The sequence below is a fragment of the Varanus komodoensis genome, unplaced genomic scaffold (assembly GCF_004798865.1).
Source record: "Varanus komodoensis strain SLA01 unplaced genomic scaffold, ASM479886v1 scaffold107, whole genome shotgun sequence".
NCBI lineage: Eukaryota > Metazoa > Chordata > Lepidosauria > Squamata > Varanidae > Varanus > Varanus komodoensis.
The window spans coordinates 656,229-683,218 of NW_025335305.1; the positions used below are offsets into that span (position 1 = coordinate 656,229).

The 26,990-nt window shown below is 46.9% G+C and overlaps 2 protein-coding genes across 6 annotated transcripts; one reads left to right on the forward strand and one right to left on the reverse strand.

Moving 5' to 3' along the window:
* Positions 1–489: 489 nt before the first annotated feature.
* On the reverse strand, positions 490–10,949 carry DXO (decapping exoribonuclease). Its single transcript, XM_044419710.1, has 7 exons — positions 10,885–10,949; positions 8,870–9,273; positions 6,972–7,201; positions 5,310–5,529; positions 3,897–4,032; positions 2,772–2,866; positions 490–918 (listed from the first exon to the last, which is right to left on the reverse strand). Exons 2-7 carry the CDS (start codon positions 9,244–9,246, stop codon positions 777–779), a joined length of 1,200 nt encoding a protein of 399 aa, XP_044275645.1. The 5' UTR covers positions 9,247–9,273; positions 10,885–10,949; the 3' UTR covers positions 490–776.
* A 6,171-nt stretch (positions 10,950–17,120) lies between these two features.
* STK19 (serine/threonine kinase 19) lies at positions 17,121–25,665 on the forward strand. Of its 5 annotated transcripts, none has more exons than XM_044419715.1 (9): positions 17,121–17,232; positions 19,011–19,140; positions 19,709–19,810; positions 20,226–20,371; positions 21,889–21,984; positions 22,080–22,219; positions 23,644–23,741; positions 24,551–24,698; positions 25,175–25,665. In XM_044419715.1, exons 3-9 carry the CDS (start codon positions 19,726–19,728, stop codon positions 25,218–25,220), a joined length of 759 nt encoding a protein of 252 aa, XP_044275650.1. In that variant the 5' UTR covers positions 17,121–17,232; positions 19,011–19,140; positions 19,709–19,725; the 3' UTR covers positions 25,221–25,665. The 5 variants fall into 5 exon arrangements, with proteins under 5 accessions (XP_044275650.1, XP_044275651.1, XP_044275653.1 ...); XM_044419716.1 differs by having other exon boundaries at positions 19,722–19,810; XM_044419718.1 differs by having other exon boundaries at positions 17,122–17,232; positions 18,983–19,140.
* Positions 25,666–26,990: the final 1,325 nt, after the last annotated feature.

The window sequence follows — 26,990 nt, forward strand, 5'->3', positions numbered from 1 at the left end:
TCCTCCCTTGCCAGGTCCTGCGGCGTTTAAAAGCAGGGAGCCGGCACCCCACTTCTACCCAGCGCCAGCAGGCACACGAATTCAGCCTGACTTGGGGGCAGACCCCCATCGAAGGCTCTCAGGCTCTGTTGTTCAGCCGCAAGTGGAACGCCAAGGCGGTGGTAGCAAAAAACCTTAATGCCCCTTTGAGCTAAAATAACAGAACCAAGGTTTGAATTCCAAGAAATACCAGCCTCTTTTAGCTCAAGGCTCTGAACTCCTAAGCCTTTGGAAACAAAGTCCAATCTTTTAAAATGCGACCCAGCAACACATGATTAGGGGAATGGGAGGATGAGCCTCCGAGGAGCTTTGCCGGGGAGCATTGGCCCCAGGGCCTGTGACTTCCCACTCCTGAGCAACTCCGAAGGGCCAGATTTGACTTCACAACGGGAATTGGAGGGGCATGTGCTTTCTCTCTCTTCCCTCATCATGCCAAACTTCCTTCGGTGGTAGAAAGTCCATGTTTGTTTATTACCTATTGCCAGAGCTGTCCTCCTTCCACAGTGTGAGTGAGTGTGTGGGGGGGAGGGCACCATGGAGCTCACGCTCCTGCACTGCTGAAATTCAGAACGGGAAAAAAATAGCCTCTTTAAAAATCAAAAAAAGAAGCTTGCAAACAAAATGAGGCAGTAGCAAAGGGTTTCGTTTAAACCCAAATAGCAAGACACCCTTTTTGCCAGGCTAGGCAATTCTGGGCCATCCAGGGGGCTGTTTCAAGTGCCCCCCGCTCCAGCTCTTCAGTCAGGAGTCCCCGGGGTGGGGGGCTTCTCGGTGCTCAGTGTCTCCACATACCAGTCAGGCAGGAAGGTGTGCTCAGAGTCCCGGTGCACCGTGAAGGAGACCGGGCGGCCCGGCTCCCAGGCAAAGAGGTGGACCAACCTGGGGGAAGGAGAGCCATGTTAGATGTGGGGGAAGGAGCCCCGTGCTCATGTCTTTATCTGCTCGAAGTATTTATATGTGCCTCTTGGGGCGATGCCCTCACAACGCAACCCCCAGGAGAAGCAACCCCCCGCCCACAAAAGGTGCTCCAGGCAGCACTGGTCCCTTGCGGACTTCAGTGCCTTGCCTCCCCCGTTTCACTGTCTTCACTACTTCCCTTTCCTCCAACAAGTCCTAATGCTCTGGAACCCCAGGGCCCACTGCCTTCCCTCACTGCTCTTCCACCACCAATCTAACGTTTTATTTAAAATATTTCTAGGCCTTTTTTCAGGACACGAGTCCTCCCAAGGTAGCTAACAACAACACGGACAGACAGAACTTGAAGGAAACAATAGCAAACATGCGCACCCCCTTAGCGGAAGGCCACGGACACGAGGAGGCTGGCAGGGTCTTCCTAAGCGACAGCGATGCCTGGGCCTGGCAGGCTTCAGTCCAAGAACGACCTTCTGCCAACTCAGATGGCGCCAACGGAGCTCTGCTAATCGCTCCGTGGTGCAAGCAATTGCCCGTTATGCTTGCACACGCGCGATTCGAGCCCAGCTGTGCACCCAAGTCCCACTGAACTCACCTCCCATACACAGCTCAGAGCGCATGCAACAGGTCGTTCGTGCCGATGGAGCCGTACAGTTCGCTTCTGCTCTCAATGGCAGCCCATTCCAGAGGTGTGGGCTATGCTGAAAGAGGCCCTCTCTCAAGCCCTTGCCCACCTGGCTGCCCCCCAACGATGGACAAGGCAGAATGTCCACTGTCACTGTTGTTAAAAGGCAGGGAGGCCAATATGGGCAACTTCTGCTTCGTCTCCTTTTGGACTCCTCCCCCCTCAACCTCTTTTAGGTGCCCTTTTGCTCTCAAGGCACTGGGCAACATCTACAGTCTACTGTCGTCGTCAGCCACCCCAACCACATGCCCTCCGAAAGTGCTGCACTACAACTCCCATCATTCCTAGCCAGCATGGCTACTGACAGACAGAAATACTCAGACGGATCACCTGCCACATCACTTACCCCCAGTTGTTTTCTGCCTATAGATCGCAGGGCTTGAGCCTGCAAATTTCTAGATGCGAACCATGCACCGGGAACCTCAGCTACATCGCTTCCTCATGTTTAGGTTCCTGCTTCCCCGCTATCCAGAGGCAGTGTTAGGAGCTGGTCAAGTAAGGCCAGAGCCCCAACTCCCCCCCATTTGGAGCCCTGAATCTCTGGGAGGCCATCTGTCCCCCACCCCTCCCCACGGTCCACAGGCTCCTGTTGAAATACTACTACAAGGCCCTTGATTATTTCTGCTGCACATGGGTACCCCTGGCTCTTGCCTACATCTGCTTCCCCTCCCTTGAATCTTTCTGTCTGAAGTGCTCTGAAATGAAACGCCCTCCTCTCCCATCCATACTTCCCACTGCACAAATATGGATGCCTTTAGGAGACAGGCCCTTTAAAGAGTAACACAAACGTAAGAGCACATATAAACCAGCATATTCACGATTATGGTTTTTTGCTGTGAGCCTCAGCTCTGGATCTTTTTGCTAACCATACTTACTTTCTCCTCCTCTCAGCCCCTCAATTCAAATTTCTTTCCTCCTATGTTGCCTATACCCAGGATCTGTCTTCCCTAACCTGGTGCACTGCAGATGTTTTGCTGGACTACAAACTCCAAGTTCCTTGACCACTTACCATACTAGCTGCGTCTGAGGGGAACCAAAGTTTGCCTATCCTTGCTTGCAAGAAGTGGAAGGCCTCTGAGTCTAGTTAGTGGATCTATAGGCATAGCACAGAGGTGTGATCATGAGGACTACTCACTTTGGATTGTCTTCTGTCACCACTTGCTTCACAAAAGCTAGAAATGCTGCACAGAAGTTCATGCACACGGCTGGCTTCCAGCAGTGGGGATCTTCCTGTCAGGAAGGAGGAAGAGGAGAGGTTGTTACTTAGGAGAACAACCAAGAGTGTTAGTTGCCTGCATTCCTGCAGCCAGGTGTACAGTGGCCTGATGCATCCCCTCCATGTATAAGGAAATAATGCTCTGAAAGGAGCTGGGCGGGGGGTGTCTTTTTATGCCCTTGGACTGATATGGCAGCAACTGCTGCAGCTTAATGACCGAGGAACTGGGAAGTGTCCGACTACAAAACGAGATGTTCTGAGGGCAGTCTTGGAAGAAAGCATGGAGGACTCGGCCCAGAAAGCAAGCATTGGAAGAAACAAAGAAAATAACAAAAGGGCAGGCGGAAGCCAGGACTCTTCAGATCTTTAAAGAAACACGGGATGACACTAGGTTTGTAAAAAATATGGCAAATGACAGCGCTGCTCCCATGGTGCCCAACCAGTGGCCGGCGCGACATGCCTGCAGCAGCACTCTCCCACTGGAGTTCTCCGGCAAGGGAGATAGGCATGCTGCCTCCGACACGGGGGGTGGCATACAGCCATCAGGACTAGTGGCCATCGACGGCCTTCTCCTCCATTGATTCATCTGACCTCTGAAAGCCATCTAAACTGGTGGGCACCTGCACATGCTGTGGAAGTCAACCTCACAGCTTAACTATGCGCTGCATGAAGAAGTCCACCAGCCCTTCCACCAACCTGCCTCATCAGATGTCCATGCTGGGTTCCAGAATAACGGAAGAGGGCCAAACACGTCTTGCTATCCGCTGACTCAATACCATGCCTGATTCATTTACACCTCTTTCAGTTTCCTCCGCCAACTAGGCCGTTTCTAAGCTGAAAAAGCCCCCAATATGCTAAGGTTCCTGCCCCTTGATAATTTTGGTTGCCGTTTTTGCACCTTTTTTTAAGCTTTAAAAGAAAGAGCAGAATAAAAAGACCTTCCCTGGTGCTGAAAAGAAATATTAGTGGTCAATGGAGCTTCTTGACTTTGAACAAAAGGATCCAAGATCCCCAGGCAGATGATTTTACCAGAATCAGACTCACCCTAATGAACTGGAAGATCTTCATGGTCTCAAAGGTCTCTAGTCCCACAACAGAGCCATCCGGGCTCCGGTATCCTACCACAATCCGTGGCACACCGGGCAGGAAGGACTGAGCCCACCATTTGACCATCTTCTGCCTGAGTATAAGAGAAATAAATGGCAGGATCTGGCCAACTCTCCCCCTCTGTTGACATCTTTTTCTGCCCGCTTCAAATATTCCCTCCCCTGGCACTGCCTCTAAGTATACATCTAAACTGCTTTGGTTTGCAAGCTGAAAGAGCTTCAACATCCTTGCCTTATGTCCTTCTTATAGGTTTCCCCATATGAATACAATCATAGTCACAGAATAGTCAAGATGGAAGGAGCCAGAGGGCTGTTGGATTCAACCCCCTGCTCAGTGCTGGATACTCCAATGACTGTCTAGCTGCATCTCGAATGCCTCTAGTGTGGGAGAGCCCCCAACCTCCCTAGGTTCTTGGTTCCATTGTTATACTGCTCTGCCAGGAAATTCTTCCTGATGTCCAGCCAGAATCTGGCTTCCTGTAGCTTAAGCCCATTATTCTGTGACATGCACTCTGGGATGATCAAGAAGAGATCCTGGCCTTCCTCTTTGTGACAACCTTTTAAATACTTGTAGAGCGCTATCATAGCTTCCCTCAGTCTTCTTTTTGAGGTTAAACATGCCAGATTTTTTCAATCTCTTCTCACAGGGCTTTGTTTCTAGTCCCTGGATCATCCCGGCTGCCTTCTTCTGAACCCTTTCCAGCTTGTCTGGATTTTTCTTAAGCTGTGGAGCCCAGAACTGGACACAGTACTCCAGATGAGGCCTGAGTAAATGGAAGCTAGTACTTAATATGATTTGGAAGTGATACTTCTATTAATGCAGCCTAAAATAGCATTTGCCCTTTTTGCAGCCACATGACATTGTTGACTCATATTCAGCTTGTCCCTACCGAATTTCATTCTGCTGTATTCAGCCCAGCACTCCAACCTATCCAAGCTCACCTTTAATCTTATTTCTGTCTTCCAGAGTATTAGCTATCTCACCCAATTTTGTGCCATCCGCAAATTTGATACGTGTTCCCTGTACCTCTTTATCCAAACCATTAATAGAAATGCTCCCTCCTCCCATTTTTTTTCAATTAACCTTTTTCATACCATCAGATAGGATGGCTGTGACCCCTGTAGCCAGCCTGCTGGATTACAGCTCCCAGATTCCTGACCATTGGCTATGCTAGATGGGGCTGATGGAAGCGTGCTTATTTATTTATTTAAAGTGTTTATATGCTGTCCAGTACTAAAAGTCTCTGCTGCATGATCTTTGGTTGGAGAAGGCTGTGGGAGCAACCATGGCTCTGCTGTCACGGGTCCTGTGGGCACCGCCCAACATCACCTTTGCAACCCTTTCCCTCACCTGTAAAAATTCCTCCTCTGGGCAGGGCTGTGCATGGGCTTACTGGTCTTCAGCTCCACATAGCAGCTGGGCGGCCCTGGCCAGGGGCTCCGGGGGTCAGTGCAATCCACCTCCCCTGAGAAGAGGAGCGAGTGGGTACCCAGGCGGGTGCGGATCACTGTGCAGAATGCCTCATTGGTATTCACGACCCCGGTTGGATCAGAAACCCCGTCTGGTGTATCTGGAGCAGAAAAAGGGGCTTAGCCAGACCCATGAGTGGCTCATATTGGAGGACAGGAGCAGTGGGACAAACCTCCCGGTTTTTTAAAGAGACAAGTCAAGCAAATTGGTTAGAAATAGGGCTGCTCCATTTAAATCAATCGGGACGCAATCCTGTGCTTGTGCAGACAAGCTCAAGTACTACAACTCCCAGCATTCCCCAGTCCACTATACTGTAGGACATTTTTCCCTACCTGAACACACACAAGATTGCAGCTTTTGCTGGACTAACCTAGCCTTCCCAATCAGGCACCTTCCATAACCTCTGGACTGTGATCCCATAATTCTCAGCCAGTGAAAAGGTTGGTGTTGCATTCCAAGACACCTGGAAGACACCAGGTTGGGGAAAGCTGGGTTAGCAGGCTGTTGCTGCTTTAAGAAACTCGCACTTGTGACAAAGAGTGCTAGAACTGGCAGCAGACTTTTAAACCGCTTGTTTTGATGCAGTATTTTTATGGATTATTTATTCTGTTATAAAGATGGGAGACACCAGCCCTTGTAACTAACTGAATAAAACTGCAGCTACCATCTTGGAAGGGACATTTACCTTTCCTTCCATGCAGAATGGAAATGCCTCTTCTGAGATTATAAGGACACACGTCCTTCACCTAAGAATGGAGAACACACATTCTCTAAGGACACACGTTCATCACCTAAGAATGGAGAAAGTATGCTCTTTCCTTCATCATTTGCCATTATTCACATGCAAATTTAATTGATATTTAGTCTGTCATTTAAACTCCAGACAATCACCTAAGACTTCAGTCCTATCCAGTTACCACAAGGAAGCCCCACTGAATTCAGCGTACAAAAGCTCCACTGAGCTCAGAGGGACTGACTTTTAACCAGGCGTACACAGAGTTGCTCTGTAAGGTTTAATCATGTTAAACTCGTAATTAGAAAAATGACTTAGAAGTTCATTGACAGGGAAGGGAATGTGATAGCTAAGATGGGGTAGGGGAGCTAGAAGTTTGGATTTAAGGATATGGAAGAGCAGTTTAATCATTTTGGTGCCAGGTGAAGACAGCAAACTATTTTAATAGGTTACTATTAAACTATTTTAATAGTAAACCAAACTAGTTTAATAATTGATTTTAGTAGTAATCTTGATTTTAACCCGACCCTACTCTTGGCTTATCATGCTATGTTAATTTTATATTGTTTGCTCAATAAGCACAACAGTTTTTATGTAATTATTTTAATTTGCTGGATTTTGTTTCTTATATATTTTGGTTGTTATTGCTGATGCTCTACAGATTTTAAAATGTTATGTTGCTTTAATTGTCTGTACGCCACCCAGAGAGCCCAAGTGTGGACTAATGTGGTGGCACATACATGGAAACAATAAATAAATGAAATAAAAGAAGCCCACCGGAGAAAAGAAGGTCTCCAGTGTAACCTTACCAGCGCACATGTACTGCTCAAACTTGTAGCCCATATACATGAGTTCCTTCAGCAGATCTGAGCGTTGCTCCCGCTGCCTCCGGGCAGTTTCAGTCTCAACTTCACTGATGTAGAGGGTCCCACGGAAGAGGCTGACAGCCAGCAGCCACCCATCCTGAGTTTCATAGGGGGTGGTGAGCACTTTGGTGAGATGCCCCCGCCAGGTCACAAAGTCTGCATTCAGTGCCCGCCTGCACAGTTGCAGGGAAATGGGGATCGGGGGGCGGGGGAATAGGATCGTTAAAAAGCAGAAAGAGACATGCAGGGAGAGACAGCTAAACTTTGTACATGGGAATATCAGCGTCTATCTCCAGTTAAACATGTGGTCTACTAGATAATACATTTTTTCCCATTTCTATGTCTTCTAGTAGTGGAAGCTTTCTACACAGTTCACAAACATTGCAAACCACAAATACAAGAAAGTAAAACATAGTGTAAACATTTTAGCATACAAAACCTAAAACCATTTAAGCAACTCAAAAAATCATTAAGATAGTACACCTGGAAAAGATACTGATCCAGATGCACCCTCATATGCCATTAAATGGCTGGGAGAGGAGAGCAGTCTTAGCCTAGCACTGAAAAGAGGTCCGTGTGGCGCTAGGTGGGCCTCAGTGAAGACTGCTCTGTAAGCAGGTGCCACCACGGAGAAGGCTACCCTGCTTGCTGCCACCTTACAGATGTTGCTGGATGCGACTCTCAACGCCTTAACCAATACAGCCAATGGCAAAGTACAGTGGGAGTTACAGTCAACAGCATCTCGAAAGCCAGTCCTGATTTAACGGATGTGAAGGCACAGAACTCGCAGTGCCATAAAGCAGACGCTGATCAGGGCACCAGTGAAAAGCATTCGCACTTGCTTTGCCCGCGGAAGGTCCCAGGTTCAGCCTCTGTAATTTCCAGGTAAAAAGAACCAATTCTTCTGCCTGAGATTCTGGGAGGAAGTTGCCAGTCAGGGTGGGCAATCCCACATTAGCAATCTGACCTGATAAAGCAAATTCCTATCTAAAAAAATCCTAAATCTAAAAGGCACATTCCAGCTTGGGGATTGCTTGTAAATATTTTTTTAAAAAACAGAACTGCCAACAGAGTAACTTCTTTAGACCACTCTGTGGTGCAACCAGGGTCCTGAGCATAGTTCTCATTGCCCTTCCTCAAATCAAATCAAATATCAAATCAAATCCTGTAGAGGCTACCAAAATGACCACAGCAGTGGAGCTACTCCCCTAAAAGGAAAGGGTACCAAATTAGGACTCTTCACCTTAGGGAAAAACGTCGAGTTTTGGGACACAAAACAGAGGTGTACAAAATTAGGCACTGCACAAGCACAGCAGATATGGAGTTTGTCCCTCTCTGATAATACTAGAATTCAAAGCTGTCATCCCATGAAGTTGCTTAGTGGGAGAGTCAGGAGAGAGAAAATAATTTCCCCAACCAGCGTATAGTTAAAACTGGAATTTAGAGGGCTTTGAAAGAAGGCTGAGAAGGTCATCAATGGCTACTAATTCTGGTTTTATTTATGTCATCTCCCATATTACGCTACTCCCAGTAGCAGAGCAGGTATGCTTATGTACATCAGTTGCTGGGGAACATGGGCAGGAAGGCACTGTTGCAGTCACATCCTGCTTGTGAGTTTCCTGTAGGCGCCTGTTTGGCTTCTTTGTGAACAAAATGTTGGACTAGATGTTCTGATCCAGAAGGGCTCTTCATATATTCTTTTGAGGCAGGGAGGGCAGGGTTCAGACAACATAAGGACCCAACTGGTTGAATAACAACCCAAACCCAATTTTTGGGTGCAGCTTCCCAAGCATTGTTCAGCTCTACCTCCTTGCAATGAAGAACGGCACACACCAACTCACCCTTTGTCCTCCGTCCGTAACTGCTTCCGGTTCTGAGCAATCCATCTGAGCAAGTGCTCCAGTCCTTCACGGATGCTCTCATCCCGCCGCACGTACCGGTCACAGTACCCGTCACGCAGGTCAAATCCTGGGGAAGGGCCCTCAGCAGGGGGAGGGACATAGTAGCGCAGCTGCCTAGCATCCCCATGGTAACAGCGCTGGGCATCCAGGGAAAACTGTCCAATCTCAGCAGGCCGCCGATAAAAGGGGAAAGAGGCATCATACTGAGAGGGAGTGACGGGCAATGTAAGGGGAGGCTTCATCTCCATCCTCGGGCCCTTGGCCCTACGGACGGCCGAGACATCCTTGTCGTCCTCATGGCTGCGGGTCTTGGACATGACTGTGAGCTTCACTGGGGCCTGTGACTGACAAGAGGAAAGTAATTGTGACTTGGGCTTCCATGTACATCTGGCACATTGTCCTTATCTGATGGGATACACACATTGCTGTAACAGTGGCAAGCACTTATAGGAGCATTTCCCCTTGTTCCATTTTTCTTTACTTCCCAATGGCTTTTCTCCCAGTCAGAATACATAGTGAAGAGCACCTCCTGTGGTTCTCTGTCAGCATCTTTTAGGCAAACTTGTACTCCCAGAATAAGTTTCTAGTGTGTCTGTATCTGTTGTGAACCATGTTTCTCCCTCCAAGCAGTATCAGCCTCAACAGTGTTTCTTTCTTTCCTTAATGATCTTCATTGCTACACAAGTGTCTCTGAGAGACACAAAGTGAAGTGTTGAACCCTTTCTAGAATTCATTTCCCAGAATGCTCTTTATGAGCCCTTCCGTGTCTCAACTCCAGAGAAAGTGCTCTGTGAGAACAGAGCTCCTCTGCTCCTCCCATTGTGCCCCTACTTGGACTTCCATCCACTGCTGACGAAGGGACACCAGGTCTACATCCTCAAGGGGTGGAGGTTCTTCATTAGAGAGTCTTCCCATGTCGATGTCTCCTCCCTCAGGTTGTAATTCCTCAACAATCCGCAGCAGCCTTGTTGACAGGTCTCTCCACTGCCCTTAGGCTAATCTCTCCCACTGCTACCTCCCCTTGGGTACCTTGAACTGCAGCTGGAGTCTGAGCCATTACAAAAGCAGTCTCTTCCTTGAAATTAGAATCTGAATTGTCAGTACAAGCAGTAGCAGGAGTTTCCCATAAGCACACCTGAAGCTTGACAGGATGCACATGAGCTACATAAGCCTCACACCCTTACCTGAATAAGCTGCCCTCCATACAGGTTAAACTACAAGAAAAGAGGGTACTCGAAAGATGGTCCTTTAAGGAATTATTATATTTATATCTTGCATTTTCTCCCCTCTTGCAAAGAAACCAAGGTGACTTAAAGGGTGGTCCTCCTCTCCATTCTCTCCTCACAACAACCCTGTGAGGTAAGGTAGGCCGAGTCAAGGACTGGGCCAGAGTCAGCCAGCAAGTTTCATAACTGAGTAGCACCTGAAGCCCAAGACTCTAATCACTACACCACACTGGCTGCAGCCGATGGGACTTGTAGCTCAACTCGCACACTGGACCGGGGGTGGGGGGGGCGCAATCCTACACTGACTGGCAGCGGCAATGGCGGGGGGGGGGTCAGACTGCGCGTGGTGTGTGCACGAGTCCTTCCCACCTCTGCCTGGAGATGCCCCCAGAGCCTTTTCCCCCACAAGGGCTCTTTCAGCCTCCACCCGTTCCAGGCCTCAGAGCGACCCTTCCTCAGGCTCCCTTCGTATTCCGTTATGACCCTGGAGCTCTCGACCCTCCTCTCTCCTACCAACTGTGCTCCGCACTCCTCCATCCCCATCTCTCAATGTGAAGCTCACTCCCCCTCCCCACTTCCTTCTTTGGGCGAACCCAGGAGTCCAGTTGGCAGGGGAAAGAGGCCACCCCTTCCTTCCTTCCTCTCTGAGCTCTCCCCTTCCCACTCCCAGAACCAACAGAGGACGCGGAATGCCCCTCCGTTTTGGCCCCTCCGGGCTCCCGTACTTGCCTGCTGCGCCGCCGCCACGACCTCCGAGAGCCCACGTAACGGCGGCGGGAGATGCGAGTCCCTTTGAACAGCGCCGAGGTGCTCGGGCAGCGCGCCGGTGACGTCATCACAGGAGGCCCGCTAGGAGGGAAGCCACCGCCCTGCCCTTTGCCAGTTTTCCCCAGAGGAGTCATGCAGGTCAACAGCATATGGTCGGGAGATGGCGATCGCTGCCCGCCTCCTGCCTTCCGGGAGTGGCTTTCCAGGCAGAGCTCGCTTTTCAAAACAGTGCTTGCATGTGTGGGAAATAATCATAATTCTGTCGACCCGTCTTACAAGGTTGTTGATATGGCCAATCATTTGGAGGCTTGAAGTGTGTGCAAATTTGTGAGTGGCACTGTTAAGGATTTGATAGTTACTGTCGTCACTTTCTTCATTTAATTTCCTTCTGTTTGCAATTTTCTCCCCAGCTACCCCAATCACCATATGGTACATGTGGTCGAGTCGTAAAAACAAAATAAAAGCCCTCCAGAATGGCCTGCCCATGGCAGCCCTGCTCAGCTCTTGTAAATTCAAGACTGTGGCTTCATTTATGCCGTCAGTCCATCTCATCTTTTGTCTTCCTTTTTGCTTCTGCCTTCAATTTTCCCTAGCATGATCCTCTTCTTCACAGTGAGTTTCACCTAATCACTGTGCACTCAAAGTATAGCAACTTCAGTTTTCTCATTTTTGCTTCTAAAGCAAGTTCTGACTTGATTTGATATGAGGTGCACTTGTTTGTCTTTCTATTAATTCAGCATATTCAGAAAGTTCTCCTTCAACACCATGTTTCAAAGGAACAGATTTTCTTTCTGTCAGCTTTTTTCACTGTTTGTTACTACTTGCAAAGTCGTCTCCGACCCATTGTGACCCCATGGACAACATTCCTCCAGGCCTTCCTGTCCTCCACCATCCCCCGGAGGCGACTTAAGCTCACTCCATCTAGCCACCTCATCCTTTCCCATCCCCTTCTCGTTTTGCAGTCAATCGTTCCCAGCATTAGGCTCTTCTAATGAGTCTTTCCTTCTCATTAGGTGGCCAAAGTATTTGAGTTTCATCTTCAGTATCTGGCTTCACTGTTAAGCTTACCCAAATCTGGGAAACCTCATAAGGCAGTAAGTTTGCTTGGTGTTTCTGACCAATAACAAACCAGATGAGACAGCTTCTTCATACTGACGACTACACGCACACGCACAAAGCAAGGTTGCATGCAGCACCCATCCAAACAATGCAGTTTTCTAACTTCCTAATTTTTATACTGTTGCCTAACCATTCTCTGTCCTTTCCTTCTGCTCTACCAGTTGTTATAGTGGTGTGTACTTGCCCCACTCGAGTCTGGGTCCAACTAGTTTCAGCTGCCCCATCCTTGCCTCTCTTGGTATTTGGGAGGGGTTGATTCCTGAGCTTACATGGAGGTCAGCCATCATTGTATACGTGACTAATTGAACAGCCTCTTGAGGATTATAATTAGGGTGGATTTATCTATCGCTCTTGATTTTTTTTCTAGGACCTTCATTGCTGTTCTTCAAAGTCTCAGTCTTCTTGAGATTTCTTGGCTGCACTCTCCATTTGAATTGATGGCTGTTGCAGGCCTGTGCCCTAAATTCAGGCCTGGGTCATGTTGGGAAAATTTGGATGAATCCTGTCTGAAAAGCATTACTTCTGTGTGCCTTTTTGCATTGTGGGATCAAATCCTGTCTTCCTTCTCAAAAACCAAACTGTCACTGTTTAAAATGGCATTCCCCCACTCCTTTCTCTCACCTTTAGCTGTAGGCTACAGCAGACAGGCCATTCAGTCCAAATATACATTGTAAATAGTCATTGTTGGAATTCAAGGAAGTCTCTTCCTAGCCCAGAGGCTCCATGTGCCCTGGCCAATTCAGAATGTCTAGAGTAGATAAGAGTCTTGAGTTCATGCATAGTTTCAGTAGCTTGAATTTACATGTCTTAAGCAGACCTGGAGATGGGTTCAAGCTACTGAACTAAAGTGTCAATACAGGCAATTAGAAATATTGTAATCTCATTGTTAGTGTGTGATTGACTGACATTTCTTTATCTGTTCTGTATGTGATGACCTCAGAATCTTATTGTAATGTCTACATTCTGTCATCAATTGCCCTGTACCTGTATGTGACTGGGAGTGTATAAAAACTCTCTAGTTGTGTTGACTTTTGCAGCAGAGTTCACTCTGCCTGCCCGGTAATGCATTATCGTGAGTATGGACCCGCGGGGAACCTGGGTAAAACAATAAAGCCTCGGATGGTCTGGACGCTTGGTCTTTCCCACGAACCCGAGTTTTATTTCCTCTTCTCAAATTGAGATTCCAGGATTCTGACAGTCACTGGCTCCGAAAAATGCAGGCTTTGCTTCGGCTGGATGAATTCTAGTTACCTGATCTGTTTGCATTAAAATGTAGCACCTTAGTTATCTTTCCTGACCCCACCTGAGCACCTTCACAATAGGGAGACACCCTCTTGGCCTGATAGCTGAGTCAAAGGATGACCATGCCATTGTGTTCGCCTCTTTGAACCAACCTCTTATCGGCCCTGCTAATCCTCGGCCCTGCTAATCCTCTTCTGCCCTCACGTAGGCCATAGTTGATGAGCTTATACTTGGTTGGCTGGCCAACTCTGGCTACACCCCATTGGCGTGGCCCCTTCAGAGGACATGGGACCCCCTCATCTACGGTGCCTTCTTTCTGGCTCCTTGGCCCTCATTGTTTCTTGGCACCTGTGCAAACAATCAGTATCCATGCTGCCCCTTCTCTCAATGTAATCAGGTCTCCCCAGTACAGAAACATAGAAACAGAGCGAGTCAGAAGGGGCCTCCTGGGCCATCTAGTCTGACCCCCAGCTTCAGCCGGCTCCACTCACGACATGCACACCATGTGCATGTCCAACCTATCTTTGAACACGCTCATGATGGGGCCTCAGCAACCTCCCGTGGATGCCCATTCCATATACATTGCTGTCTGCTTGCTGAATGCCATGCTCTGCTGTACGTACGTAACCTATATAAGCTGGCCATTTTGTTGTACCCGCGGTGTTACAGACGAGGTCAGAGACCGGATGGTAAAGTAAAGAGGAGATTTATTCCTGCAGCAGGGACCACATTCATGGAGGAATGCGGTGCTTGAACAGAGTTGGAAGGAGATCTTTATACCTTCACAATCTGCTTTCGGCAAATGGGGAACAATACAATCAGTTTTTGACAAGAATGAGAACAATGGCGACAATGGGGAGTTAGAGAATCACATAAGCAGTTGAGCAAGCGATATACAGAAGCAGATTTGGTTAGCAGTAAGTTTTATCTTTTAATTTACACCTTCTAAGCAATCTTTGCCCATTACGTCTTTGGTAAGCTTTTTCCATTTTCTGAGGGAATTCTCTGAGGCAGTTACTAGACATTTGAATGGGCTAGAGCTTAGGAGAGCTAAGCCTATCATGCATACCCTGAGACAGCTGATTATTCTAGTGTTTGGCCGTGTCATGCCTATCTGGAGCCTAGAGGAGTCATGCCTATCCTGAATGCCCTGAGAAAGCTGATAGGTATCTCTATTATGTCAGGATCCTGGGGAGTCAGGTACAACACATTTCCCACGTGCTCTTGTTCAGACTGACACTGAGGGGGCTACACTGACCGTCTGTTCCAGCCGACTGGGGCTGACCTTGTAGGTTTGGGAGGACTAGCTAGCTTACTTGTATTTTATTGACAAATAAATTCTCCTTGTAAGTAAACCTGGAGCTGGCATATTCTTTCCTTGGAATCCCAAAAACCTCTTGCCCCCAGCCAGAGCAATTCAATAATGGTTTCAAAGTATGCAAATTATTTCACAATTTCATTTTATTCATTATTAATAGCAAAGTTGCACAATTCCCCTCTCTCTCTCCCTCCCTCCCTCTTGCGCGCGCGCGCGCTCTCTCTCTCTCTCTCTCTCTCTCTCTCTCTCTCTCTCTCTCTCTCTCTGTGTGTGTGTGTGTGTGTGTGTGTGTATTCAGCTGCAGTCCTTCTTTTGCAGTTTCTTCTTTATTATTTAATTTATTTAGAAAGCTTCTATGCCACCCCATTCGCTGAAGCCTCGGGGCGGCTCACAACAATAAATAAATAATAACAATATAAAAACAATATAATTGGAGACGTCCTGGCCAAAGATGTTAAATAAATAAGTAATATTAGCAATTGAAATGACATTTAAATAAAAAGGTCTTCACCTGGCGCCGAAAAACAAATAACGATGGCGCCAAGCGGACCTCTCTAGGGAGCGCATTCCATAGATTGGGCGCCACCACAGAGAAGGCCCTCCTCCGAGTACTTACCCTCCTAATATCCTTCATGGAGGGTTCCCGGAGAAGGGCCTCTCCCGCTGATCTCAAGAGGCGGGTGGGCACATACGGATGTAAGCGCTCCTTTAGGTAACCAGGACCCAAGCTGTTAAGGGCTTTATAGGTAATAACCAACACCTTGAATTGGGCCCGGACTTCAATGGGGAGCCAGTGAAGCTGACAGAGAACTGGAGTCATGTGAACATAACACCCAGTCCCTGTCAGCAGCCTGGCAGCTCTATTTTGAACCAATTGAAGTATCTGGACCGTCTTCAAGGGCAGCCCCACGTAAAGCGCATTACAGAAGTCAAGTCGGGAAGTCACCAACACGTGTGTCACTGTCGGCAGGCAGTCGTTCTCCAGGTAGGGATGCAGCTGATGGACCAGCCGAAGCTGAAGGAAGGCGCTCCTAGTCACCGCTGTCACCTGAGCTTCCAGTGAAAGCTCTGGGTCGAGGAGCACTCCCAAGCTGCGGACCTTTCACTTTCATTCAGCAATTGTTTCCATTCACAGTTGCTTTCTGCTAGTAAGATGGTGTCATCTGCACAATCACCATATATACAGTATATAATAACTGTAATTCAGAATAATATTGGATGAGGTCTTAACAATGTCCATTAATAAATGTGTTAGTCTTTGAAAAGTCTCAAGGCTCTTTGTGCATTTTGGTGCAATAAACTCATATGGCTACTTGTCTAGAACATTAGAATGCAATGTGTTCTTCTTGTTTGGAGCATTAGAGTTATTATGTGTTCTGATTACTCATCCTTGCTTGCAGACATACGTTCATAGAATCATAGACTAGTAGATTTGGAAGGGGCCACCAACTCCCTGCTGCTGCAGGACACTGATTCTTTTCCAGACAAGGGCCTTTTAGTGCTGCCAAGGCCCCACTCCCCTGTAATCGGTTGGAAGCAGGTCCATCAGTGCAGCCCTAGATGCCCTGTTACAATCCCGCAACGCCCAGCCTCAGGGCAATGACAAACGCTGTGTCAGTCCTAGCATTCCAAAACAGGGAAGTCCAACCATTTGTTTGTTCTTCTCTTTGATTAGCACACAGGCTTCAGTGTGAAAAAGAAATGAAAAGTTAAAAAAAAACACATGGATAAACTACACCAGTATCAGCTTTTAGTTTAAATGTAGTAGAGGGAAAGGATTTTTGTTGTGGGGCATGTAACAGGAGAGTTATCCAGGTGGAGCTCCAGCAATCACACTGTCACCCATTTCTTCCACTTCAGCCATCTCAAATGTGTTTTGCCAGTCCACAGAAGGCTGGCACTGCAACTGAATTAAAGGTCAGGAAAATTGCCAGAAACTAGGTCTTAAAAAGACAAGATAAACAGAATGTTCCAGTGGGTAGCCCACATGAGCAGAGATAGCCACAAAAACTCTTGTGGCACCTTAAAGACAAATGGGTTTATGTGGGCATGATCTGTCATGGGCATCGGACACTTCACTGCTTGTGTGCTATGTCAAGCTGAAACTTGCAGATCCACCCATGCGGGGACGAAGAGATGTAAACTGTGCTGTCAGAGGGGAGTGATATTCATGAAGTACCGGCAGAAATGGTTCTTAGGCATAGGAGTCCTTACCATGAATAAATAAAATAAAGCAGGCCATGGAATTTCTTCATTTTAGCAGTAAAATTTAGAGAAGTGGACTTGTTCTTGCAGTTGTTGGGCAAGTGAAACTCAGAAACACTGATCTACTGTAAATCACTAAAGGATTTCTCAATAAAGCCCTACCTATTTAACTTCCCCCACCCACTTACCATGAAAGAACAGAAGCCTTGTTTTCCCACAACCAAAATGGCGCGAGGCGCTTCCCTTTTGGCTTCCTCCCCTAATAAAAATGGCGGCTCTAGCCGGAAAGAAACTAAATCATTGGTTCCTTGCGCAATCAATCGAGTCTCTTCTTCCCGGCCACGCTAAGGATAGAGGTGTCCGGCAGTGTTGAAGGGGGAATGACGTTATCTTTTGGGGACGAGGTAAGAGCCACGTTAATGCAGGTAAGGCTGGGGATGGGTGTCATTATATTTGCGAGGTGCAGGCTGTTAACGTCATTTGGGGGGTTTATGGGAGTGGAGAACAAAAAAGGAGTAAAGGACCCCAGGAAACTGACAAGTTGTAAATCGGGCAGGAAGATGTTCAAATGAGGAGGAGGGAAGGACGTGAATAGGGCAGACTTTTCCAAATTAGACGTTTCCAAATGGGATGTCCTGTGGTATGGCCAATGCATCTGTTGATATCCAAGCTCGCCTTTCCACACTCCTCCCCCAGCATTTAAACATCATCCTCTCTGATGGCTAGATTGATTGGGGATGATGGGGATTGCAGTGCAGTAGACCCTTGGGAAAGTGTGGAATGGGAAAAGGAATGTGAAGGAGCTTTAACAAGAAGCTTTAGAAGAAAACTCTACGCTATGAACACTTTTTCTGTGATGTATTGATTTAATATTTCTTGGGTTCTATTGAGGGCAGGAGAGTTCCTAAGGCAGTGAATGACAATGAAGCTTACATAATCCAAGCTTACATTTTGCTTCTGAAGGTTCTGTAATAGCCCTGTTTATTTTTGGTTATAGACTGTGGGAGATGCTGAGCAAAGTACTGGGACGGGGATAGACTGCTGGGTGGTTTCCAGATAATTTGGTATGCAATTCCATCAGTTGGAATTACATATGCTTCACTATTGGGGTTTTGGTAGTTGTAGCCCAAAACATCTGGAGGGCACCATGGCAGCTTATTCCTGTCATGGTGAATTTGGCAAGGGTGTGAAACTGATACAGAGCTTGCCTTTCTTACACAAAGAATTGATGTTGGTGTGAAGAGAGCAAGAATGTTCGTATAACTAGCCTGTTTAAACAGTATTTATTTATTTAAAATATTTTTACTCCATCCTACATAGAAAAAGTCCCAGGGTTGCTTGCAGTTCTAAGAACAATAAATAAACAACATATATAATATCAAACAAAAACCAAAATGTGACTGTAAATATATTAAAACCAAGTTAAAATTCCTCGATCCTTAAAATAATGGGTAAATAAAAAGGTTTTTACCTGGCACTAAAAAGAATATAAAGTTGTGCCAGGCAAACCTCTCTGGGGAGTGCATTCCACAGTTGGGGCGCCATACAAAGTGGGAACAGCTTTTTAAATCAATAGAGTGTGGGTGTGAATCCTCCACATACTCACCACCTCACCTTCTCTGCATTTTTTCGTTTTGAATATTTTTCTCACAACAGAAGTGGGGAATAAAATGTCTGCAGGGAGGGGAGGCATGTAGGGAGGTAAAGTAGTGGGGGAAGCATGTTCCTGTTTCTTCAGCTTCCCCATGCGTAGCTTTTACTGTGAAAGAAAAAAAAGCCCCACTTTGCTTTAGATGTGAATGGATGAGATACGTGAGTAAGCAGGTGTGCCTACCAAGTGATGCTCAGTTTCGCTCAACAGAACGCGTGGCACTTTCAGCATCTTTTCTACTTTATCATAGAGATATTGAAGTATTGGGGTTGGTTGGAGCTCCTTTGTGTGTGCATGGAATCTATCTTTGTAGGACACATTCACACACTTACTGTTTTACATTGTGTGGTGGTTTTTGCTTTACTTTCTGGGGAGTGGCAGGCAGAGAGGCAGGACTTTTTTAAAATTCAGAATGATGTGATGTTCAAAGATTATGCAATGCAAGAGAAAGCAGCAAGTGTGTGATTCAATCTCAGAAAGAGTGCAGAGTCCATTTTGATGACTAAAATTGCTAATTGGCATAGGTGTGACCCGTTCCCACTTGTTTTACAGGTCCTCCTTGTATGCTTTTGCTGAATCTTGGCACAGAAAATTAAGTAGTTGGTCCTTCGTTTTGAGGCACTGAAGTGACTTGGAAAAAGGCGGGGCTGCTGAATTTCTACACCAACTGTGTTTATTAAAGGTACAGAAACTGTGCTAATATATAAGAGAACAACCCAAAGCAGTGGCACCAGGGAAGTGATGAAAGCTTGTTATAGCACCAAGGACTACCTGAGAACTTTCTGAATGCAAGAAGATTGTGAGGTGTTTGCTAGAATAATTGTTGAGTGAGGACTGAACCTATGGGAGGTCTATAGAAAGGGATATGGATTACAGGCTTCACACAAAAAGCTTTTTGAAGAAAAGAAGGCCTTGCAGTTTTACTGGGGAGGAGCTAGAGAAAATATTGCTGAGCCTGAAGGGGGATGCTTTTGGAAGGGGCACACAGTATGGAAATGAGGTAGGGAGGTTGGGAGACTGGTAAAGGGAGCACGGCCTTTGGGAAAAGCACGGCCAGGCAAGCGATGGTCTACAGCAGGGGTGGGCAATTTGTAGCTTTCCCTATTCCTTCTTTTGGCCTGATCCCTCACCATTGGCTATGCAAGTTAGGATTGATGAGGGTTGTAGACCCAACACTTGGAGGGCCACAGTCATGAGCTATGGAGTAAACACCCAATAAAATGCATAAATAGGCAATTGTTGCTCTTTAGCCCTCTATTTCAGCCACATGAAACGGAAGCATCAGCTCGTCTCTGATTCTCTCAAGGCCAAGAAACAACGACTGGCCCCTGCACCAGAGCCCTCGGAGCAAGGTGAGAATGGGGGGAATGTTTTGACATGCATCTTCTGAAGAGGGTGGTGAAAGAGAGAGCAAGAATGTGTGAATGGTATGGGGGAAGTCTTCTAGGGCAGGTACAGGGAACCCTAGAGATGCTCTTGGCAGCTGCATTTCAGTGGTGGCTGGAGCCAAAATACCCCAGGCATCTTTTTGGCTTAAAGCTCTCTCTGCCTGCAACTAAGACTTAGAAGAGGCATTGCAAACCTTTTAGAATAAGGGATGGGATGTGTGAAGCTGGAAAAACCCAGAAACAAGTGATGGGGGCAGAAGGGATAGGGCCAGGGAAGAGGGTGTCTGAGTTGGGAACCGATACCATACATGTTCTAGGGCATGCTGAGCGTTGTGGCTCCTGCGTTCTTAAGCAACCCCTTCGATATTTCTTTTCCTAGAGGGCCCTGGGGCAGTTGATGCTGCTCTCCAGTACTTGGTGTCTCTCTTCCCTCGCAAATTATTTGAGGATTCCCTGCCGCCTTTGATTCTGAGACACCAGATCTACAGTCTCATCAAAGACCGCACGACGGTGGACAGACACCTGGTAGGCAACACCTTCCGCATTTCTGATGTCCTCCATCCCAACCTATTGTCAAGCCAAACCATCTAGTTCAGCATGGCTTGAGCCCCCTAGAGGTGTTCTGGCATCTTTTTCCAATGGCGAACTCAAGAGATGTGCTCTCATTTTAGTGCCTGGAGAGGAATAATATTCTCTCTTCTAATGTTGTGAGGAGGAGAATTATTTAAGCTACCTTGACTTCCGTGGAAGGAAAAGGGTGGGATATAAATACAGTAACTAACCATGGAATGTTGGAGAAGACGCTCTTTAAGAAGAGGAGTGTCTGTCAGTGCCACAGTACAAAGACCATGAAACCTAAGCACATGCATACAACAGGGGCTTAGGGGTTATGTACCTCATGATTATTTTGTTTCAAAAATATCAATTTTCATTTCTTCGTCTAGTTCAAGCAGTAGCCTGCAGCATCCTCCTCAGCCATAAGGGGAATACACTTTCATCCAATGCATTTGAAGCTGTGGGGCATGAATAGGCCGAGGGACAGAGTCCTGGGCCTGCTCCCTCCCCACCACTACAGGGCAGCCAGCTCTTCTCCCAGGAACGGACAGAACTCTCTGAGATGTTCAGTCCCTGGGCTCAGGCTCCTCAAAGTGGCACTTTGCTTGGTGGCTGGTACATTTTGAAGCTGGGGGGATTCGTAGGCCAAGAATGCCAACCCTTCTCCCTGCAGAGTAACAGGGCAGACAGATCCCTCTCTTGCAGGGTCTGGGGTGCACCTTTTCAGGGGCCATGCCAGGAGACACGGCTTCACCCAGATGTAACAAGCACAGTGTTTGACAGCCCTGTAAACTTGCTTGAAGTCTTTGCTGTGTCTTTTGAGCTGTTTGCCCACATACAAAGCCTGGACCATTCACGAGTAATACGTAAAATTATTTGAATTCATTATATTCTTTTCAGCACCAGGTTAAAACCTTTTTTATTTAAATGCTGTTTTAAAATTTAGTAATTTTAATAACAGTCACTTTGATTTATTTTTCTGGTTATATATTATTTTACTGTACTGTTTTATTTTTGGTACTTGCTGTAAGCCATCCTGAGACAATTGTCATAAAGGACGGCATACAAATGTTTTAAATAAATAAATAATAATTAAAATAGGAAATGTATGAACTTTCAGAGGGTATTCTGCCCCTCCCCCTGCCTCTTTTCCAGTCCCATTGAAACAGGGTATGTGGGGGAACTAAACTTTGAGGGTACCTATTCTACTGCCATTGATCCTTTCTATAATGCAAGGTTATTTTCCTTGAGGGCATGAGGAGGCATGCTCGGGATATGTTCCAACATGTTAGTTTGGAGGCACAAGGGGATTGTGCTGATGCGCCCGGCTATTTTCTGCAGCCTTGGGTGGCTTCGAGCGTAGATGGGCAACCGCTCCTTCACTTCTCTCTCTGCACCTTTTAATGTTTTCCACTCTTTCAGTTTGTGTGTGAACTGTCTTTGGGAATAAATTAAAGCAAACCACAGAAACCTTTTTATCTCTGCAGAGCCAACTGAAGGATGAGGGATGCATTCGGATGTTCCAGCATGGCTTTGATTCCGACACTTTGGTTGTTGCATTCACGGACAGTTATAAAGAAAAGGTCATACATCTGCCCAAGGGGCTCCCAGGCTGAGTAGAGGTGTTGAAGCATCTAGGGAAGGTGACAACTCTGTGACAACTCTTCCTCCTCCTCAGGTGCTGGAGTTTGTGTCTGGGAAGGAATTTGCCAGGACAGTGCAGAAGTTCCTGGATTCTGTCTTCACTTCCTGCCCTGACATCAGTTTTGACAAAAACAGGATGCTGAGGGAGTTTGGCTTCAGTGACATGGAAATCACGTAAGCAAGTGTTTCCCCAGTGGGGTGAATGAGTTGCCATCCTTCCCCTGCAAATGGCAGGGAAAGGATGTGAAGCAGATGTGAATTTGGTCCCTGTATTAAAAGCTGGGGTTTTCTGAGCATTTACTGCTACTCTGCTGCCCAACTGAGGGAGGTCTGTCTGCTTAGTTTTGCAAATAGACAACTTCACGGAGGATAAGGATTAAACATGATCATTTAAAAAAATCAATTTTTGAGTAGCCCTGTAGCCAAAGCTGCTGGGGTGGCAATAAAACCAGTGATGGAACACACAACACAAGTTATAAAAAAGAACTTAAAAGACCATTCTCAAGCATTCTTCCTTTCTTTCTAGGTTATGCCCATGTTAACAGTAGATGTCCATCATAAGAACATGGACAGATCCCTGGCAGATGAGACCAAAGACCTCTTTAGTTCAGTGTTGAGTTCCCTCGGCAGCCAACAAGATACTTCAGTGGGTACCTGAATGGAACAGCTCCTTCCACTGAAGCTTCCTAGCACAGCTCCTTCCTTGCCTCTCATATTGAGGTAGCACAGAGCCCCCGGGACAAGGAGCCAATGAAAAGCTTCCCCATCAATGTCCAGTCTCCATTTAAAGCCATCCACATTGGTGACCATCACTATGTCACATACATATATACATACATACATACAGCCTCAGCAGTTATAGGTGGCCTATAAATACGTGTATAAATAAGTATCTTGTGGAAGTGAGTTCTGCAATTTAAATATGTGTATAAATAAGTATCTTGTAGAAGTGAGTTCTGCAATTTAAGCTACACCCTGAACCGTAGCAAGGACATTTTCTGCCAACGTAAACCAAACAGTATTTCTCCTAAGATGGTGCCTACCCCTTCATTTTTTAAGAACTTGTTTTAAGAATAGCCACGATTAAAATAAAAATCTACAGCATGACTGAGGACACCTCTTAAGGAAATGAAGGGGTAGAACTGATTGGTCAGAATGATCTGCAGTGCAGTCCTTGCATGTTTACTCAGAAGCAAGTCCTCGTGTTCAGATGGGGCTTAATTTACAGGCGAGTGCTCATCGGACTGCAGCCCTGGCGCGGTGGAATGTGCAGCTCACAAAGCCTCATACAGCCCGTCCATCAAGTATGCTTGCCTGTCGGGTGTTTGGCAGCCTTTTTGGTCTGTTAAGAGGCTGCCATACCTGACTGCAGGGTGACATTCAGCTCCATGGGTTTCAGGTTGTGCGAATCTGCATTGTCCACTGTCGAGCTCTACTGCCTTCTGAGGAAGACAGAGCCATGTTTGTGAAAGGCCCCCAGCCACACTTTCCTTGGCGTCTGCCTCACTGAGTTCAGCCCTGGAAACAGCTGCCTCTCAGCACTAAGGGAAGAGCTGTTGGTGAGGGACACTTACTCCTGTCCCTTGTGTTGTGTCCAGGCAGTTGGTGAATGCCGGAGTCCTGACTTTGCGTGATGCGGGTAGCTGGTGGCTGGCAGTGCCGGGAGCAGGCCGCTTTGTCAAATGCTTCATCAAAGGTTTGTTTGCCTCCTTCCACTAAAGGGCTCGCCTGATGCTGACATTGTGGGCTTTCCAGTGCCCAGGATGTCCTTTTCTCAGGTTATTCAGTCTTAAAATCTTTTAAAGAACTACCATATTTTTCTGTGTATAAGATTATACTTTTTCTTTAAAATATTTACCTAAAAATGGAGGGGCGTCTTATACACTGGGGGCCGAGAGGAGAACCGTGGGCATGCTTGCAGGGGAGGTGGGCACGGGTGCACACATGCGGGGAGGCGGCGTGTGTGCACATGCCGCAGCAGCAGCTTGCTCGCTCGCTCGGAGATCAGTAAGAAAAGTGGGGGGTGTCCTATACATGGGGGCATCTTATAGTCGGAAAAATACGGTGCTCTTTTGTTTTTTGCAGTTTTAAGATCTTTGAAATTGGGGAGGGCCCTGTTATGTGTTGTTATTTGTTGTTAATTTTATGTTGCATCCATGTTTCTAGACTGCCTTCTGTAATTGTGTTTAACTCTTACTGTAAGCAGCCCAGAAGACATTAATTGTATATAAATACTGGGTTCAGTCCAAATTTTGGTGCCTGCAAACAGGCAAATAGAAGCATTACACACAGTGTCTCCACTTGACTTTTATTGATCCCCCTTCCTACCTTCACCACAATGTACCCCATTCTGTGGGGCTCTACACACTTCACTGTAGCATTTTTGTGGGGCTGGAGGGGAAATTGTGTTTTCCCTAACTAGACTGCCTATATCTAAATTTGGATACAACCCATTGTAAATACATAGCAAGGGAGCAGCTTTCTGATCTGTGTATCTCTTCCCAGGAAGGAAAGCTGTGCTGAGTATGATCCAGAAAGCCAAATACAAAGAGGTTTTGCTGTCTGATCTGCAGAACCGTCGAGCGCCAAGTGCTGTGAAACTGGGCCTTCCCTACCACATACATGACATCATTGGAGCCCAGCTAGTGGAGTGGTACTTGATTCTTGTCCTTTCTTCACCCATTACGCCTTTCCTCAGATCCTAGCTTGTTTGCTCCTTGGGTTTTAATCTTGCCCCTCTGCAGTAACCCACTTACCTGGGAGTGTGTCCCACAGACCTTAAAGGGACTTAATTTCTTGTATAAGAATCTGTTATAATGGCATGCCTGTTTAGGCGGGGGGAAAACACTTCAGATTCCTGGAGGTAGAATATGGCTTGTATCTAAGGGTGGGTTTTGCTTAGAGTTGACCGGTTCAGATGTTAGGCTAATGCTGGATACAGTCCCCTGTCTAAAAGTAAAAGTAGCCCTAATTGTGATCCCATTCTGGCTTTCATGTCTTCCTCCACTCATTCATGTCATGAGCAGAGACGGCTGGAGCCGGGGGTCAGATTAGTTGGCCCGGGAGGCCCTTCTGACTTGCTCAGTTTCTGTGTTTCAAACTGACATGAACATTTCTTATGTTCTTTAGTGTGCCAACCTCTTCTGGGACCTTTCTCCGACTGGCTGATGACTAAGCTTGTGCAGCATCACCATCAAATGCCAAGTTGTGCCTGAAGTGGACTGAAAATATCCCTTAGGCTTGCAGAGTTTACTCGGGCACAGGGACTTCTTCCTGAGCCCCCACCATTAGTGGGAACAAATAAACTTATTTCCAGCAAAATCACTATTTATTTATGAACAAAAATATATTTTGCACTTAATATGGGTCCTTGTGTGAGAAGAGCATCTTAGCAGGACCTTTGACTGCCATGTAATGACTGCGACTGGACATGAGAATGATGAGAGCAAGGAGCTTGCAGTGTGACCTGCAAATGCAGAAATACCATGAGATGCCTACCCAATTAGAAACAGAAGAGCGAAGATCTAATATGCCCAACAGGCAATTCATTCCTGTTCACGTGCTGTCAAATGACTAAGGAAATACCTTGAACTTTAAATAAAAGCTGTTCCTTTCCATTCTTTCTGGCTTGTTCATTCTCTGAGGTATTCTGAAAATGTAGCCTGGTGGTGATCTTCATATCATATTTGTTTTTAAGCAGGTGTTTCTGCCCTAAGCAGGTATACAAAAGCTTTTAAAAATACTGCTTCTAGAACAGTGGATTCCTACTTGCATTTCTAGCAGAGGTTTTCACTTGCATACCCCTTGGCAGCCCACTTCTATAAATTGTATCCTTCATAATGGCAAAATGTTTGTAATTAATATATTTGCTGTTATTTCAAATCTATGGTGTAACTGTAAATAGCCCAATAATGGGATTAAAAGGCAGTGAATACATATTTACATTCAAAACTCAAAGGAGTTTTCTGTAATCATTCCATTTTTTCAAATACCTCTAAATGTCCTGGCTCATACCCAGGTTGGGAATCACTGTTCTGGAACAAAGTATAAAATAGCTGAAACAGAGTAAGGGTAATCAATTCTTTGTCCATTGTATGAGAAAGATGAGGCCCCCTATAGGGCTTGCAGAGCATGAAGAGAGGTTCCTGGTGTGTTCTCTTAGGAGTAGGGGCATTTGAAGAAGGAACTGAAGGATTTATAGCCCATCCCTATACAAGCTGATGCAGTTGCACCACATTTATGCAACTGCGTAAGGCAGGAGCCTTAATCCAGTATCTGGGTTTGGAAAGGCTTGCAGGCCAGACGTGAAGGCAGACCGGTTTAGCTTGCTCCCCGGCATCTGGTATTCAGAACTGTTCTGGGACAAAGTAATTATTTGCTCGTAGGCCTATCTGCCTGAATCTTTAAAACGAACGAACGAACGAACCCAGGGAGTCGTAGTCCCTAACCTGGCGCCCTCCACAACTCTCTTAATTCCCAGCCAGTTGCCTGGAAACTAAGGAACTCACACTCCCAACACAACTGGCTAAGGAAGGCGGACCTAGAAGTTGTTTCCTGGAGTCCTCGTAATGCCTCGTGGGGGAGAGCACGCTGCGAGCCCCAGGCCTTTTGTCCGCTACCCCCATCAGTCCCGGGCGGCCCAGCCTTGCCGCCTGGACGAGGCCGGAGAGCCGAGGCGCTCGAAGACGAACCGGGTGCGTAGCTCTAGGCGTTGAAGTCTTTATGGCAGAACTCTCGCGCTTCCAACTGCCATTGGACGTCGCATGGGAAACCGTTTCCCTTTCTGGCCGGAAGTGCTGTCAGCTCTTTCCCGCCCATCGTGGGAGAGTCCCTCTTGAACCAGCCAATCAGAGCTGCGCTGTGGGCCCGGCCATTGCCCTCCCCCAATGGGCGGCTGGACCTTAAACAAGCGCGAGCGCCGGCGGGGAGCCGGAAGCGGCTGAGC